Source organism: Neolamprologus multifasciatus, chromosome 1 (assembly GCF_963576455.1).
Source record: "Neolamprologus multifasciatus chromosome 1, fNeoMul1.2, whole genome shotgun sequence".
NCBI classification, from domain to species: domain Eukaryota; kingdom Metazoa; phylum Chordata; class Actinopteri; order Cichliformes; family Cichlidae; genus Neolamprologus; species Neolamprologus multifasciatus.
The window spans coordinates 10,970,610-10,986,819 of record NC_140439.1 but is presented as its reverse complement, the minus strand read 5'-3'; the positions used below and the strand labels follow the sequence as shown (position 1 = coordinate 10,986,819).

General features: G+C 39.2%; 1 protein-coding gene across 2 annotated transcripts in view; it reads left to right on the top strand.

Annotated features, from left to right (window-relative positions):
• The first annotated feature begins 12 nt into the window (after positions 1-12).
• The window catches only part of adamts7 (a disintegrin-like and metallopeptidase (reprolysin type) with thrombospondin type 1 motif, 7), a 76,161-nt gene continuing 59,963 nt past the window's right edge, over positions 13-16,210 (top strand). The window contains exons 1-4 of one of the 2 annotated variants that reach the window (XM_085157210.1): positions 13-262; positions 3,997-4,364; positions 10,514-10,697; positions 13,439-13,638. In XM_085157210.1, coding sequence (XP_085013336.1) covers positions 4,227-4,364; positions 10,514-10,697; positions 13,439-13,638 — 522 coding nt within the window. In that variant the 5' untranslated portion in view covers positions 13-262; positions 3,997-4,226. Of the gene's footprint in view, positions 642-3,996; positions 4,365-10,513; positions 10,698-13,438; positions 13,639-16,210 lie in introns of both variants that reach the window. The other variant, XM_085157205.1, reaches the window with a different exon arrangement.

Sequence of the window (16,210 nt, the reverse complement as noted above, 5' to 3'; positions counted from 1 at the left end):
GTGCAAGTGAATGCAACAGTCTGGTCCTCATCTGACCCACTGAGAACCCGAATCACCCCAAGGAACTTCCAATTGGACTGCATCTCTGTATCCGATCTCTTGGAGTAGCATTCCCCTTTAAGCCCTCCAGCTCTCTCTTGAGCCCATTGTCTTAAGTCCACCCATCTGTGGGGGTGGCTCTGCGAAAGTTTTCACAGCAAAGTTTTAAGCTGTCACTGGCTGTCGGGAGGAGGCTGATGGAGGACAGGGGGACCAGCAACTTGTAAGCAAACATTTACACCGACATAAAACAAAACACACAAAACAGATGCAGCAAAAGCCCCCCCACGGAGGCAAACAATGCTCAGGCCTGAAGTGAAGAAGTTTGTTGTTGCTGTCACAGCGTAAGTGCACGGGCGCAACAAAGCGAGAAACGCACCCAGCACAGATGGATTTGACCTATTTGAATTGACAGTCGACGCGGTGTCAGAAAGGCGTTAAATGTTTCGAAAATATAAGTTACCGTCCTGACAAAATGACCCGTTTGCACTGCGGGCTTCACGCTTTCGGACAAAGAGCGTCTTCCATTCACTTCTTCATCGCGGTCCTGGTGGTCCTGGAAAACTGCAAAACTTTGGGATTGGGATTATCACATGAACCAGGTTAGTGAGCCTGAAAACTAAAATACTTTAAACATTTTCAGATTCAAACACATCGAATGCCACAACGCTCTCGTACACTGCCTGCTTTTGTTGTGCGCATTTGCTCTGTGAGTGAATCCAGCCACACTCCTCCCTGATGAGAAGCCAGCTACAACTTTTGCTTACAAAGTTTGGGGACAGCCATAGCAATTATGCTCAAACGTTTATAACCAAGTGCGGTAGAGAGAGCTGTTTCTGAATGAATCATCAGAGGCTGAAGCCCGGTCCGCCCTTGTTGTAGTGCCCTTAATCAAAACGCAGAATCCCAGTGCAGTGCTGCTGCTGTGTGACTGACACTGACCTCTGACTTCAGTAGTCAAGGGCAGGAAACAGAGTTTCACTTAGGGGAATAGACAGGATGCATTATTGTTATTCTCTTAATACACCCAGTTTCAACAGAAAGTGTATTGGCTGTTCCAGTGCATATCATCACATCAGAGGATTAAACCCCTCATGTCTGGTAGGAAGCACCCCCTGCCTTCACGTCATGCACTTTCATCCACTCAGACTTCCCGGGTTCTCCAGAAATTAGCCAAACAAACAGATCAAGAAGTGTGGGTGCACTCTGTCGCATCCTGTACAAATCAACTGTGTGCTAGCTACTGTTTGGCATTCTAGGCAAGGATGACTCACTGAGGGAGGGACCTGTCAGATAGTGATGTTTCAGGTGTTAAATGTTTGTACAGGAATTATCGATGTCTGCCTGAAACTGTTTCCCAAATTAGAAAAGCACTTTGATAAGCAAAGGGCTTAAAGACATTTTTTTTATTCTTACCTACTTGTAAGACTAAAGAATAAAAAGTAAATTAACTGAACCTGAGTGTTGTTCATTTGTCTTAGCAAATCCTAGAAGACTCTTAAGGATCCCTAGTTTTATCACAATCACTCCAATGAAAAAAACCTTATTTCTGATGAATGTGATGGTTTCTGATCACCACAAATCCACAGTCCAATTCCACAGGAGAGTAACTTGCTGGTTTGCTCATTCTAGATGAGAAAGACCTTTGTGAAGAGCTGCAGAAAATATTTGTTTCAGTTGCTTAAAGAATATCTTCTTAAGGTCACAAGAAAATCTAAAAATCTTTTTGCTTCCTTAACAAAGGTAGAAATGGATATGCAGTCACTGCTTTCATGAAGAATGCCTTCCATGCCTTTGTTGCGCCTTGTTAAGGCTACAAGAAGATATTTATGTTTTCTTTTGACCTTAAGTAGAAGATAAGATATTTTTGAAGAAATGTTTTTTTTTCTCCAGAGATTTCTTGCCATCAGTAATACACATAAATGAAAACCAGTCAAGCCCATTGCTTTAGGCTGCCATGTCTTTACACTAATTCAAATCAATCCAAGACTATTTGGCATTTGTTGCTGGTCAGACGTTCATAAATAAAAGCAAAAGCGCGAATCAAAGAAGTGCATAGCTGGAATACTCAGGCATGTGGTAAAGTGAGAAGTCAATAAAATAATCGTACGGTATTAAAGTGCCAATGGAAAGGTGAAAACTCCTCATTCAGTCAGACATTTCAAATATTTGTCCAAATCATCTATAAGTGCTGTATGCTTGAAAATATTTGTGCAGATAATCCTGTGCAGTGCAGACACGGTAAGAGCTCGAGTCAGCAAGGCTGTGTGTAATCACTCCTTCATTTCCCTTGAATGAGATAAAGCCAATAATGATAGTGTGAGGGTTTGCACCCTTGTACTTTGAGTGCACAGAATAAGTGAAAGAATGTGAAACAGATAGTAGCTGTGATTTATTTTTGACAGTGGTAATAATTATTATTTAATTTGTACAGTGTCCATCACATGGATAAAAACATCAATATTTCACAGTGTTGTTATCATTAAAATTCTTATCACTGGAAAAAAGTTATAATTGATTTATGACTTAGCTTTAGTGCAAATATACCATTAAAATTATTTTAATATTCAGCTTTTTAAACTCATGCATTTTAACACACGTCGGGTGAAAAAGAAGGTTTCAGGGGACTCTGTGCACTGTGTGAATAACTAAGTAGTGCTGCTTCTATAGGATTTAAGAGGGCAAGTAGCAGCCAAGCTATGCTAATCAAATTAAGCTGATTAATTGATTGTCAGCAAACATGAATACCTCTATAAAAGCAAAAGTTTTAGCAGTTTGCTAAATTCTCTCCAGGAGTGGACATCCTGACAAAGTCAAACAAAAATCAGACCTTGCAGGAGCCACATCTCAGATTGTACAGGCCTCCATTAGTGTGTTAAATGTTCACGTTTATGACAGTTCAGTGAGAAACAGACAAAACGAGTATGAGGTCTTTGAAAGGGTTGCAAGGAGACGGGAGACAGCACATCTTAGGTCTGCAAAGGTGCATCATCACATGGCACAAGACTTCTGGAACGATGTTGTTTGGACAAACAAGATAAAGTGGAGATTTGGACCTAACGCACAGCGGCACATATCAGCATGAATACACGGTAGTGAAGGGGTGATGATTTGGGCTTGTTGTGTAACCACAAGTCATGGCCATCTTGCATTCATTGAGTTAACCATGAGCTCCTCTGAGTATTTTAGAGTGAGAGCAACAGCTAAAGCATGTCACAAATTCCGTCGTGAAGCAGGATAATTATCCAAAGCACAGCAGCAAATCTAAAACAGAATAGCTGAAAATGAAAAGAAAATTAAGGTGGTGAAGTCCAGACCTCAACACAATAAATGCCTGCAAACCTTAATAAACTGAAGCAATGTTTTAAAGAAGCTACTGAATCATGTGGTGTACTTAGTTTTTCACTGGACTGCATGGAGTCCTGTGAAAAACCCCTTTTTCATGTGACTGTATGTGGTGATAAGCATAGCAGCTGTGGGGGGTGTACTGTCAGTGGATACTAAACATACACAGTGATTACTGAGTATTGCAAACTAAAAGAAATAAACACTGTTTAGCAAGATTTAGCTAGGTACAATGAAATTGTATGGATAGAAATAAGATGGAAAAACTGCTCATCCTGCTTCTTGAGGCGCAGTCCTTATATTTTTTGTCACACTGCTCTCCGTGCATTGGACAAAGCTATTCCAGATCAGAGCAAATGATGGTTTGTGAAACTCAGTCTTCCAGCAACAATGCAAACTATTAAACATGAGAGTGAAGCGTCAAAGAATATATTTTTAAGAAGTGCTGCATATATGTCAGTTATATTCAAAGATAAAGTGACAGATTAGCACATATGTGTGTTTAGAGTTTCCCAGGTTTTGTTTAACGCTTTGCAGCCACATGATTATTTAATTTCAATCCAATTTCCTGCGATTTAATAACAAGTCTTCTTCCCATCACCGCTTTTACAGAAAGATTTCAGGATGACTTCCCTTTGTACGAGGTGGTTCACCCTACGAGAGTGGATGCCAAGGGTCACTTCCTGTCCAATTTCCTGTCTCACCATGCTCGCCGTTTACAGCGCAGGGAAGCCTCAGTGGAACCAGCAGAACTAGATCGCATCTTCTACCAGTTTTGGCACGGCGGCCACAACTTGCACTTCAACCTCACTCTGAATCCTCACCTGCTGGCTCCAGGCTTCATGACTGAGAGGAGGTTTGGTGGCCTGAAGGGGGCACGGATCAAACCTGCTGGATCCTCCCACTGTCATTTCTTGGGTGAAGTGTGGGATGATGCCATTGTGAAAGGGAGCGCAGCTATAAGTACTTGTGATGGCCTGGTGAGTGGATAAGCGAACTATTTAAAATTGTTTGAAAAGCATAAGCAGGCGAGGTGACCAGGCAGCTGTCATCAGAGCTGGGTGCAACAAGAAGTTATTTTCAAAACGGTGAAATTTCATCTTCACTTAAGGGTCATTTAAACAGCAACATGGTGTGATGATTTTTTTTTTCCAGAAAAGTTCAGTCCATATATATTTTGACAGTGACACAAGTTTTGTTTTGTTTTTAACCTGTTTATGAAGCACATTCCTATTATAGTTATATAATGGAAATGGACATAATGTGTAGACTCTCAGTTTTAATTTGAGGGCATTTGTATTCAAATTGGATGCAGGGTTTAAAGGTTTTAGCTCCTTAAGATGTGCCACTCTCTTTTAAAGGTGACCAAAAGTAATTGGGCAATTGTCTCAAAGGCTATTTTATGTTATTATCAGTTAAGTAGATAAAAGGCCTGGCACTGATTTGAGGTGTGGTGCTTAAATTTGGGAGATTTTGCTTTGAATGGACAACATGTGGTCAAAGAAGCTCTCCATGCAGGTGAAACAAGCCATCCAAGCCATCCAAAATCTACAGTTTGGTACATACTGAGAAAGAAAGCACTGGTGAACTCAGCAACGCAAAAAGACCTGGACGTCCACAGCAGAAAACAGCGGTGGATGATTGCAGAATCATTTCCATGGTGAAGAGAAACCCCTTCACAACAGCCAGCCAAGTGAGGGAGTCTCTCCAGGAAGTAGGCATTATTAAAGTCTACAATAAAGAGAAGACTACATGAAAGTAAATACAGAGGGTTCAAAGGTGCAAGCCACTCGTAAGCCTCAAGAATAGAAAGGCTAGATTGGACTTTGATTGATAAATAAATAAATAAAAAGCACCTACAAAAGCCAGCACAGTTCTGAAAAAAACATTGTTTGGGCAGATGAAGCCAAGATCAACCTGTACCACAATGATGGCATCTGTTAAACATAGTAGAGGCAGTGTGATGGCTTGGGCGTGCATGGCTGCCTGTGGCACGGGGACATGTGTGTTTATTGATGATGTGACACAGGACAGAAGCAGTCGAATGAATTCTGAGGTGTTCAGAGACATAGTGTCCACTCAAATCCAGCTAAATGCAGTTAAATTGGTTCGGCGGCGTTTCATAATACAGATGGACAGTGACCGAAAACATACAGCCAAAGCAAACCAGCTGTTTATTAAAGCAAGTGGAATATTCTTGAATGGCCAAGTCAGCCACCTGATCTTAAGCCAACTAAATTTGCATTTCACTTGTTGAAGACTAAACTTTGCACAGAAAGCCCCACAAACAAACAGCAGCTGAAAGCCGCTGCAGCGAAGGCCTGGCGGAGCATTAAAGAGGAGGACCTTTCAGACTTGAAAGCTAATTGTGCTTAGAAGCCTAGAAGACACTTTGAAACCACAGCTCCACATTTATACACAACGAGTGGATATAAAGAGATTCAGCCATATATAAAATATATAGATGTATATTGGTTGTAACATTTTGTAGAGATTTGCATTGCACACATAATAAGGATGCAGCATTTCCCTGATTTGCAGACGTTCTCGTGGGAGCGTATTCCATCAGACGGAAAATTGTGCCTGATGCACTTCCTTTTATAGCAGGGTTTAAACTTGAGTATTGCGAGTAATGGAGCCCGCCTTTATATTTTGTACTAAATGTATATTGAACTTCCATTTTTGTCCCTTTGTCGCCACAGAAGTGTCACTCTCATGAGTGCATTTTTTAAAATCACGGAGCAGTCCTGCAGTCCGCATCCTGCTCTGTCTGAGTTTGTTCAAAATTAGGCCAGTGATTTATGCTCTCCACTGTGTCTGTAACAGATGTGCGCTCATAAAAGAGAGATTATTTAGACCACAAGTGGATACGGTGGGCATGATTTGCATTAAGACCACTTAGATCCTTGACACTGCATTATCACAATGCTGCAGTCGTATTTCTCCAAATTAGATCTGGACCAGGGCTTTCAAAAGATACTTACTCACCACCTCTCTTTTCTCTGTCTGAAATTTCCAAATGGAGATATTATTCACATCGATCACAATAATAAATAATCACAACATAGATCACTATTTCACCTTTATTATAATATGCTCCAAACTGTTCTTCATTTTGATTTGTAGTTTTAGAAAGAGAGCACTTTTTTCAGAGATTAGCTAGAAGCTGTTTAGCCCTGTGCCTAAGTGAGTGTGTAAACTGCAGTGCAACTTTTGAAATGAAAGTCAGATCTCAAAAGCGAAGCGTTACTCTCTTGTAATGCTGACAGACTGATGACTAACAGTTGTGTATTAAAAATTCTTTCAGCATCAGGTTATCAGGTTTCTCAGTTTCTCAGACGAGCCTGTCTGACACCAGTTATCATGTTCAAAGTCACTTAAAGGGCCTTTTTTTTTATGGTTCCGATGCTTAACAGGCTGTCCTGACCATGTCTGCATGCCTAAAGGCATTAACAAGTAGTCGAATAGGTGCACCTAATGAAGTGGTCAGGGAGTATTTAGCAAAATTTTCCTCCCAGAAGACAGGTTCCTCTTGAAAAGCAATCATGTTTTCTTGCTTCTAATCTTCCTCCACATCTTTATTTACTGGCAGGACTGCATATTTTACAATGCAGTGCTTTGCACCACTAGTATCAGTCAAAAACTCTTAGGTATGTGGTATAATAACATTTAATTAGTGTAGGAAAAAAAACTAAACAAATTATTTTATTTAATAATTGTTGGTAGGCTCTTTACTGACATTTGTTTTTTTTAAGTCAGAAACACATCAGCAGACATATGGTATCCACATTGCTGGTGTTTTGCCAGCGCTCTGCCGGCTCCTTGCACAATTTGGGTTATTTGCCTGTCTGATTTACATCAAGTAAAACACACGATCAGCTGGATTATGATCATCCTTCCGCTGGTTCTTGAAAGACTTCTTGATTGCATTTTAGTCCAGAAATTGTACAGCTGACTTGAAATGCTCTTAAATGTCCCAATGAAATTAACTTTCTTTGAGAAAAGCAAAAGAGTGTGATGGTATATATTCAAACACTTTTATTTCCTGATGGTTCCCTGTAGATAAAGAAACTAATTTCCATACAGTAAGTAAAAATGAAAGTTTTATTTCTTGGGTAACTCACATACATAACTGTGTCTTTTTCAACACTTCAGCATGTTGATCAAAACATAAAACAAAGTAAATAAGTGTTTGCAGACAACCACAGACCATATATAAAAGACTGACACAGCCAAAGTGACGTCACACATTAGTTTGTGAAATCCTGTTTGAAACCAGATGTCACATCTGGTGATTTTGAGTGAAAAAACTTGAGCGACACTCCACACTCGCACGATAGCGACTTGACATTTATAAGGTTGGCCTGCCCTAAAGTATGCCCTGTTTATCGTTCTTTCCAAAACTAATGCATCCATGTTGTAATGAGTGAAACTTTAGACCAACAACTGAAGCCATAATTTAATTGGGAAAGTGTTTACTGGGGTTTTCTCATAGACTTTTATACAACTGGACTTCTTTTTCACAACATGAGGAGTTCAAAGTACTGATCTTTAGCACACAGTCTATGCAGGTAACTAATTATTGTGGTGCAAAGCAGCAAGTAAACTTCTGCCAGCACCTCAGCTTGGTTCACTTGCCAGAGCTCAGCCTGTCTTTTTTTGGTAAAACACAGACAGTGATGAGATTAAGAGTATTTTGAATATTGAAGGCACTTATTAGGACAGTTTGCTTTATAAGAACAAAGGATATTGATGAAAGTAAAACATGTTTCCAATGTGATCCTTTTTTCGTTTTTCAAAGCTGGCTGATATTACAGATGAAGAAACTTTGATAGAAAATTCAGTTACACATCTTTAACGTTGATAGAGTCGATTTTACGTGCGTCATCTTCTTTGACTGTCTGCAGATTATTCTTCACTTTCAAAGCTGAAGTGCTGCACAAAAGAGCATCTTGCAAAGGAGTCCCATAAGTCCTCATGTTTTAGATCACAGCCAGAAACCTGTAGTTTCAGGACGGTTTCTTCCTGTGGTTGTGACTCTATCATGTTGACAGACTACAACACTTCCCAAATGACTCAAAACGTCAGATCAACAAGCCTCCCTTTCTTACTGAAATATATTACATAGTTATATGTTAATTATGTGTGTAAGTTTCCCTCCCAAATACGAAATCACAAAAGATTATTCCAACCACGATATTTATATTTCCCGGCATGACTATTGTTCTTGCATCCGTGCATTTCCTTCAAACTGGAGAAAGAGCCTCCCACACTTAACATAGTACACAAGACAAATAACACCAACTGAGTCAGAGAGAAAGAAAAGGAGCTGGGCCGAAGTTGTAGATCAGCTTCCATACGCACCTCCACCATGGTCAGGCTAAAACAGCTTAAATGGTATGCAGGTATTTGAAAATTGTGCAGATTTCCAAATGAAACTCGGTTACAATAGAAACATACTTTAATGACTGGATTTCATTTCACCCCTGATTTACTGCACTGGTCCAGTGAGCACTGAAATTGTTATCCAGTGAGCTGTGATTGCATTTACTAAGACAAGAGACAGATTAAAACAAGAACATGTTAGATGTTTTTAATTTCCTTCAGGATTAATAAAGTATTCTGATTCTGATTAACTGACGTGTTTAATGGCTTATTTTACATTTCAAATGTTACATTTGAAGGTTCTGTGTTATTTACTCAACCTGTTACCTGAGTCAGTACACTTGACTCTAAATTGGAATGATGCAGCATTTTGGGAAATGTCAGCACCAACCAACAGCCAATTTTAAAGCCAGTATATCTTTGATATTGTATTTTTTTGGAGATGGGACGAAAACAATTTTTGCTGCTCAGCTTTTAGTGTGTGGGCTTCAGATATAACGGCCAGCCCTCCTGCCTGAGCTTCACTTGGACACTGTGTAAGATGAAAAAGGGATTAACTGGAGCAGAGGGTGGATAAGAATGAAATATAAGACAGCGAGGGTCAACAGGGGGCCTAGGGGAATTTGGTTTTGGCCTAGTGCCTGATTTACTATGCAGTTGCTTAAAAGACATTTGATCTTTCCCCCGGCCCAGTCGTACGACAGAAAAATTATGACTTGGGGCTGTTTTTGCTGTTTCAGTGGGAGCTTACTCGATGTGTTTTCACGTGCTTGTGCATTTTTATTCACTAGTCTTCAGTACTGTATGTAATGTTTATATATATTAATAATAATATTTGTATTTAATAATATTAAATATTTACAGTTTTAGAAAGTACCACTTAGCGCGTTTATTCAGGTTGTATTTTCTTAACTGCTTGTTCAGTTCAGGGTTGTGCCAGGCTGGAGCCTCTCAGCTGTTAGTGGGTCAGAGGTGGAGTATACTCTGGGGCCAGTTTGCCTTTAAAAATGCAAATGCATAATTTTACTACCATAAAAATTAGGGACTTGGATTGAACACTTGCAGCACATAAAGTAACAAACTGCATAGTTAAAGAGTGCTGCTTGGCCAACCTGCAGCCCAGATTTTGTTCCCACTGCAAACATTTGATACATTATGAAATGGGGGGAAAATAGACAAAGAAGGTGTGGAGTAGCTGGAACAAGAAAAAGAACAATTCAATTTCTAGAGAACTAGAGCAGCTGATCTCCGTTTCCAAACACCTGGCATGGTAAAAAGAAATCCTCTTGTTGCAACGTTTTGTTTTTTTTAAAAGATGTTGCTGGCTACATGTAGATTTTAAATACTTTGCAAACACAGTGTCTCCACTTTTTTGTAATTCTCCCATCAAAATACTCAAAAGCGGAAATCTTCGGTTGTTTATGGTGTAAGATGATGTAAGTTCAGTAAAGTAAGATCATTAAATATGGCACCGTGAGAGCAAACGCAAAATTATGCAGAGCATAATATATAAAAATGCTTCTGATCAATTTTCATGTCAAAAACTTGGATTAACTTACTAATTAATGTTGTATGCAGTTGTGTGATGTCTTGCCTACCCATTACATACTGTATCTTTGACGACAGAAGAGCAAATCAAGAGCAATTTTTGGTTTCTCAACATTTCAGCAGTTCACTCTTTGGCAACAGTTAAAATAGTTTAAAGAGATTTGAAGAACTGACTTACAGCTCTTTGTTTCTTTAGACGGGACTCTTCAAGTTGTCTGATGAAGAGTTCTTTATTCAGCCTCTGGAGACATCAAGTGATGAAACATCAGCACCACAGGCCCATGCCATCTACAAACGGCATGTGTCTCCTCCCTCCTGGAGCCCAGTCATACAGCCCATCTCAGGGAAACGACCTTTCAACGGTACCTGTGGAATCACAGGTAAATCATGCACATTTACTTACATTAGCAAAGAAGGCACAGCATAGAAAATATACTTCTTTTTTTTTTTAAAACAGGAAGTCAAACTAACGATTTGTAGTACAAACAGATGCACCAGAAAGTTAATGGTGTTCATCTGGATCCAGATGAACACCATTAACTTTCCGGTGCTTCCTTCCCTGAATGATTGAGCATTCATGGAAACACATAAACGGATGCATTACCAAAATATTTTTTTTCTGTAGTTAAGGCAAAGCTAATATCTGTTAATATCTTAAAAATGAGTGTGACAGGGTGTGGGTTGTGGCTCAGCTGCAGGGAAGGCGAGGAGCAGTGGGCTCAGAGTGTGGTGCCAGGGGAGCCTGACCCACGCAGCTGACCTCCATCATCTTATCATGTCTCCCCCATTCGAGTAGGTCGCTGTGTGTGGCGTGCAGCAGGAGGAGGCAGTTTGAAAACTAAATGATCAATGTTCGTACTGTAAAGACAACATTTGTGGCTAAAATGTAAGCCCTCATATTGTATCAGTACATTATTTTTTTCTTGCAAATACAGAAACCGCAAAATACCAACAGCTCCCAGTGTGATTAAGGTCAGGGTGATGTGCCAGTTTTTGTTTTTTTGTAACAGCAGTGGAGATAAGTACTATATTTGCATATCTTAAGGCCTTAAATCTCTTTACTTGTTCAATGAAAATGCTTAATTTAAAAGTCAAAATACTGATAACTCATTAGCTACTAAGCACTGAATGATGAGAATGAAGATTATAAGTTATCTGTTGTCTTTCATTTGTCTCCTGGTAATAATCTGCTGAGGTTAGAAGAATAAAGCCATTGAAATGCAGACGTTCGTAAACCAGCTGCTTAAAATTCTGAGTTGAATTAATTGGGCCTGGAAAAAAAATTGATGTCCCAGAGGATTTGAAGGGTTTGCTTTCAGAATCAGCTTAACAACAACAACAACAAAATATCAAATATACAACTATAACTAAGTTGTACTTAGGCACAACTTAGTTATAGTTGTGCCTAAATACTACTTTAAACACTACTTTAAACACCAATCAAGCTCAGTTTTTTGTATTTGGAAAGATGTATTATTAGCTTATTACTTGCTTTGAAATACATGAACTTCATTGCATCTTCCAAATTGCAAAGTAAATTACTTGTTTTGATTTCTAAAGAATGATAGCACAGACGCATTTTCAAGGACAAAGAAGCTTGTGTATGGTTTTAATTGATTAAATACACATTTAGCATTTATATTGTTATTTCTTTTCAGCTTGCTGAACAGACTGATAAGGTCTGAACGTTGATTTAAGCAGTTTCTGTAATATCAGAATTTTCAAATCATTAAGCGCGTCCCCTCTAGGCCTGTGTTTAAAGTGTGCACTTAATCACTGTATCGCTATATGTCAGCCAATCCTAGAGATTTTTCTTTCTGTGTGGCTGTGGTTCATACACTGGGAGGGTGTGTGAACCACAAATATGAACTGAGAGTAAGTTGAATGAAGATGATTTATGTAGGGGGAAATGCCTTATTATTTCACCAAACCTTCAACTTAGTTTCGTTGCTTACCTTATGACTGTTATATGTACATTTATATACATATAACCATGATAGGATCATGTTTTGAATTGAAGACTTTTTTAGCATTCGTACAGCATCTGACAGCAGACTCATCTCTATCCAACTCATCTAGATGTCGTTGGGGACAGCACCATCACTCACCTTTTCTCACTAAATATGTGATCATACACCACTTTGCATTTAATTTAGCTGTTATTAATCTCTGGCGCTCTTCCATAACATGTCTTTTGCTCTGTCTCCCTGCCCTCACCCCCTACCAGTCACAGGGAGTGCTTGCTCATAGCCGGTCATCTGATTGGTGAGGTTTTCTCTGTATTGTTGTAGGGTCTTTGTAGGGTCTTTATCTTTGTTTATAAGTGCCTTGAGATGACTGTTGTCATGATTTGGTGCTTTATAAATAAAACTGAATTGAATTGGCTAATGCGTAAACTGCTACATTACATTTTACATACTCCAGGCTTCACTGCTTAGATCAGCCTGACTGAGACTTTTTTTTTGGCTTTCGCAGCACAAAATGCTAACTATTGCATCCATGTCAATTTAAACTGATTGATAAATAACACTACAGAATGATCTGAGTCACCCTGTAAGCCTTAGTATCATTAGGAGTGGTCTGAAGTTGATATTTCAGCTTCATCATAGCCACAGTAATGTGTGTGTCTGCTGTTGGTCTGCCCACTGTGCTTCCTGTCCCAGAGTACGTAAATGTTAAAGTTTTTGACAATATAATAAGGAGGATGAAACATTGACTTTTTTGCAGCTGACAAACAGAGTGGCCTTTATTGTGCAAACAAACAACACGTGACCTTTTCTCTGAGCTCGCTTCACTTGTGTTCATTTGTATGCTGTGTTTGTCATCCGTATGTCTGTGTGTGCTTGGAGGTTGCTGCCCAAGTGCTAAGCATTTTCCTAGTATGCATGTGTATATCTATTATATGTGTTTTTGTCTAATCCAATAAAGACATGATCAGAAAATACTCAGAAAGATCAGCTAGAGATTACTGAAGAGGATGACCAAGGAGTCTGTAGGCTAAAGGGCAAAGATTTGTTTAACAGCACTGTGTACTACATGTGACAAGGTAAAGTCAGTTAGTCTTTGTTGTTGTGTGTCAGTGTGATAGATTTTAATATCTATTTATATTTCCCTTCTGCAGATTATCATCAAAGCTTTAAAGACATTGAGAGACAGCGGGAGCGTTGGGAGCGCAGGCAGCAGAGAAGGAGGAGAAGAATTAGTCAACGCTCTGTCAGCAAAGAGAAATGGGTGGAAACGCTGGTGGTGGCTGACCCCAAAATGGTGGACTATCATGGGAGCAAAGCTGTGGAAAGCTACATACTTGCTGTCATGAATATTGTAAGTATTCGATATTAATAGTACTATTACGCTACAAATATAGGCATCAACAATGAAGCGATGACTGCCAGCCTGTATCTTTATATACAGACTTTAGATGAGGTAGTAGCTTAATGTGCTTGTGCAAATGCTGCGTTTCCTCCTTTGAGATGCTCTGCCCTTCCTGCAACAGCCTTCAGCTGCTGCTTGTCTGAGGGTCTTTAAAAAGCATGCTTCACTGGGCTGAGATCAGGTGACTGACTTGGCTATTGGATAATAGACCATTCACTTGCCTTGAGAAGCTCTTGGTGGGAGTGAGAAGGAAGATCCAACCGCGGACACAAAAAACAAAAAGCGAGGCGTTTATTATGGCGGGTTAGACATGACTACAAAAATAAAGCAAAAGGCGAACAGCAGGGTTGAAAACTAAACTAAAAACTAAACTGTGGTAACTATGAACACAGACGTGAACATGATTCTGACTAGGAATGTGCAAGAAACTATGATGAAGAAACAAGAACATGAAACATGAACATAACCTGAGCAGAATCATGAAGTACATGGAACTTGATGTGATGTGGAGGGAAGGAAAACAGACAACCTAACAAAGACTGAATGAAAACACACAGACGAAATACACACAGGAGGTGATCAGGGCAAGTGGAAACACATGGGGAAACAGCTGACCGGAATAAACATAATGACGCCACAGGGGAAGAAAAACTAAACACATTAAACACGGACACACCAGACTTTTCAAAATAAAACATGGACAGGTGTAGACATGAAAACACCAGCCAGACAATTAGAACACGCAGAGACAAACACACAGACATAACTGAAAGTAAAACACTGAGAAAAGACTCATAACTAAGGAGACATAGAAGAACCTAAACTAGACTTAAAACTCAAGGCAAACTGATAATAATACTAGAACTTAACATCCTTTCAATCACAAATACAAACATAAGAAATCACAAATAAAAACATAAGAAATCACAAATAAAAACATAGGAAATCACAAATACAAACATTGGAAATCACAAATACAAACATAAGAAATCACAAATACAAACATTAGAAATCACAAATACAAACATAAGAAATCACAAATAAAAACATAGGAAATCACAAATAAAAACATAGGAAATCACAAATACAAACATTAGAAATCACAAATACAAACATTAGAAATCACAAATACAAACATAAGAAATCACAAATACAAAAATAAACTCAAAATCTGGGTCACAGACAGTCCCTGACACTTGGGTATCTGTGGCAGTTTACTTCTATGTCATTATCCATTTCCACTGTAAAGCAACACCTCATCATGTTTGGCTGAATCTAAAAAAAAGAAACTCTTGCCTCTAAATAATTCATCCTGCTTCTTCCTTCAGCAGTCACGTCATCAATAAAAACTATTGACTCCGTTTCACTGGTTCCATTGATTGTAGGCTTTGCTAATGATACACCTTTCTCTTTGAGAGTGTTCCTGCCTTGGCTAGACGTTGTGAAGGGATTTTCTTAATCAGAGACTGAAGTGTTCGATCATGTGGTCTTTCAGCTGGTTGACACATTCACTCCTTTTTTCCTCAAAAGATTTCTAACTCTAAAACATTTACTTTGGTTTCTCAGTCTTCTTCACTTGTGTTTACATCTTTTTGGACCTCCTATGGAGAGTTCCAGTGATAAGTTACCAAATACTAGGACTGGGCAATATGACCCAAAATTCATATCTCGATATTCTTTGGCTGAATCGTGCAGTCAAAATGTAAATTAAAAGACGCTGAGCATAATAACAAAGACAGATTTCGCAGCTGCTCTGTTCCCAAGTTCTACTGCATGACTGACAGCCTTAAGTTTGTAATCTGCTTCGTAACCTTGTCTCTTAACAGGTGCCATTTGTGGCTCTTATAATATTACACAGTACGGTAATATTACATTGAAGCACAGTACGTATTACTCCACAAGGCTTCTGACTACCGTAGCCGTAATGCTCTGACAATCCATCAAGCGGTGCAGCTTTGTAGCTTACAAAACTCGCACTAAAACATTTTTTGACAGATTGCTGAGCACCGTGTACCACATAAAATCAGTTTGCAGTCAGTAAGCACAACCAGAATTCATACAAAAGGCGCGCTGCCGATTTTTGAGAAACTGAAAGGATTTTAGGTCGTGCAGCCCCCGTAAGTGAAGCTGCATGGCGCCAACGCGTTAACGCGCTTAGCTCATTAACGCGTTGAAGCAGTCCAGCCCCACGAACGGGGCAATCTGCGGTAACTCGTTAAAAGGGATTTGCTGCGTTAATGTAGTTATGGCCTTAATGTCATTTTAATTAGATTAACGCTACCAGCACTAAAATAGTAATCTCCAAATGTTTTCTTTTTACCAACCAGGTCCTCTTTGATAGTTTTTTTTTTTGCCTGTCCCGTTTGGCTCTTTTGCCATCAGAATTATTGTCTAAAGGTGAAGAAAGATGCCCAACGGATTTACTTTACCAAATGGACCATCCCAGCCTTGCCGTAATGGTCTATTTGATTCACCTTTTATTGTTTATTTTATTTTATTTTCACTTGCTAAATACGGGACA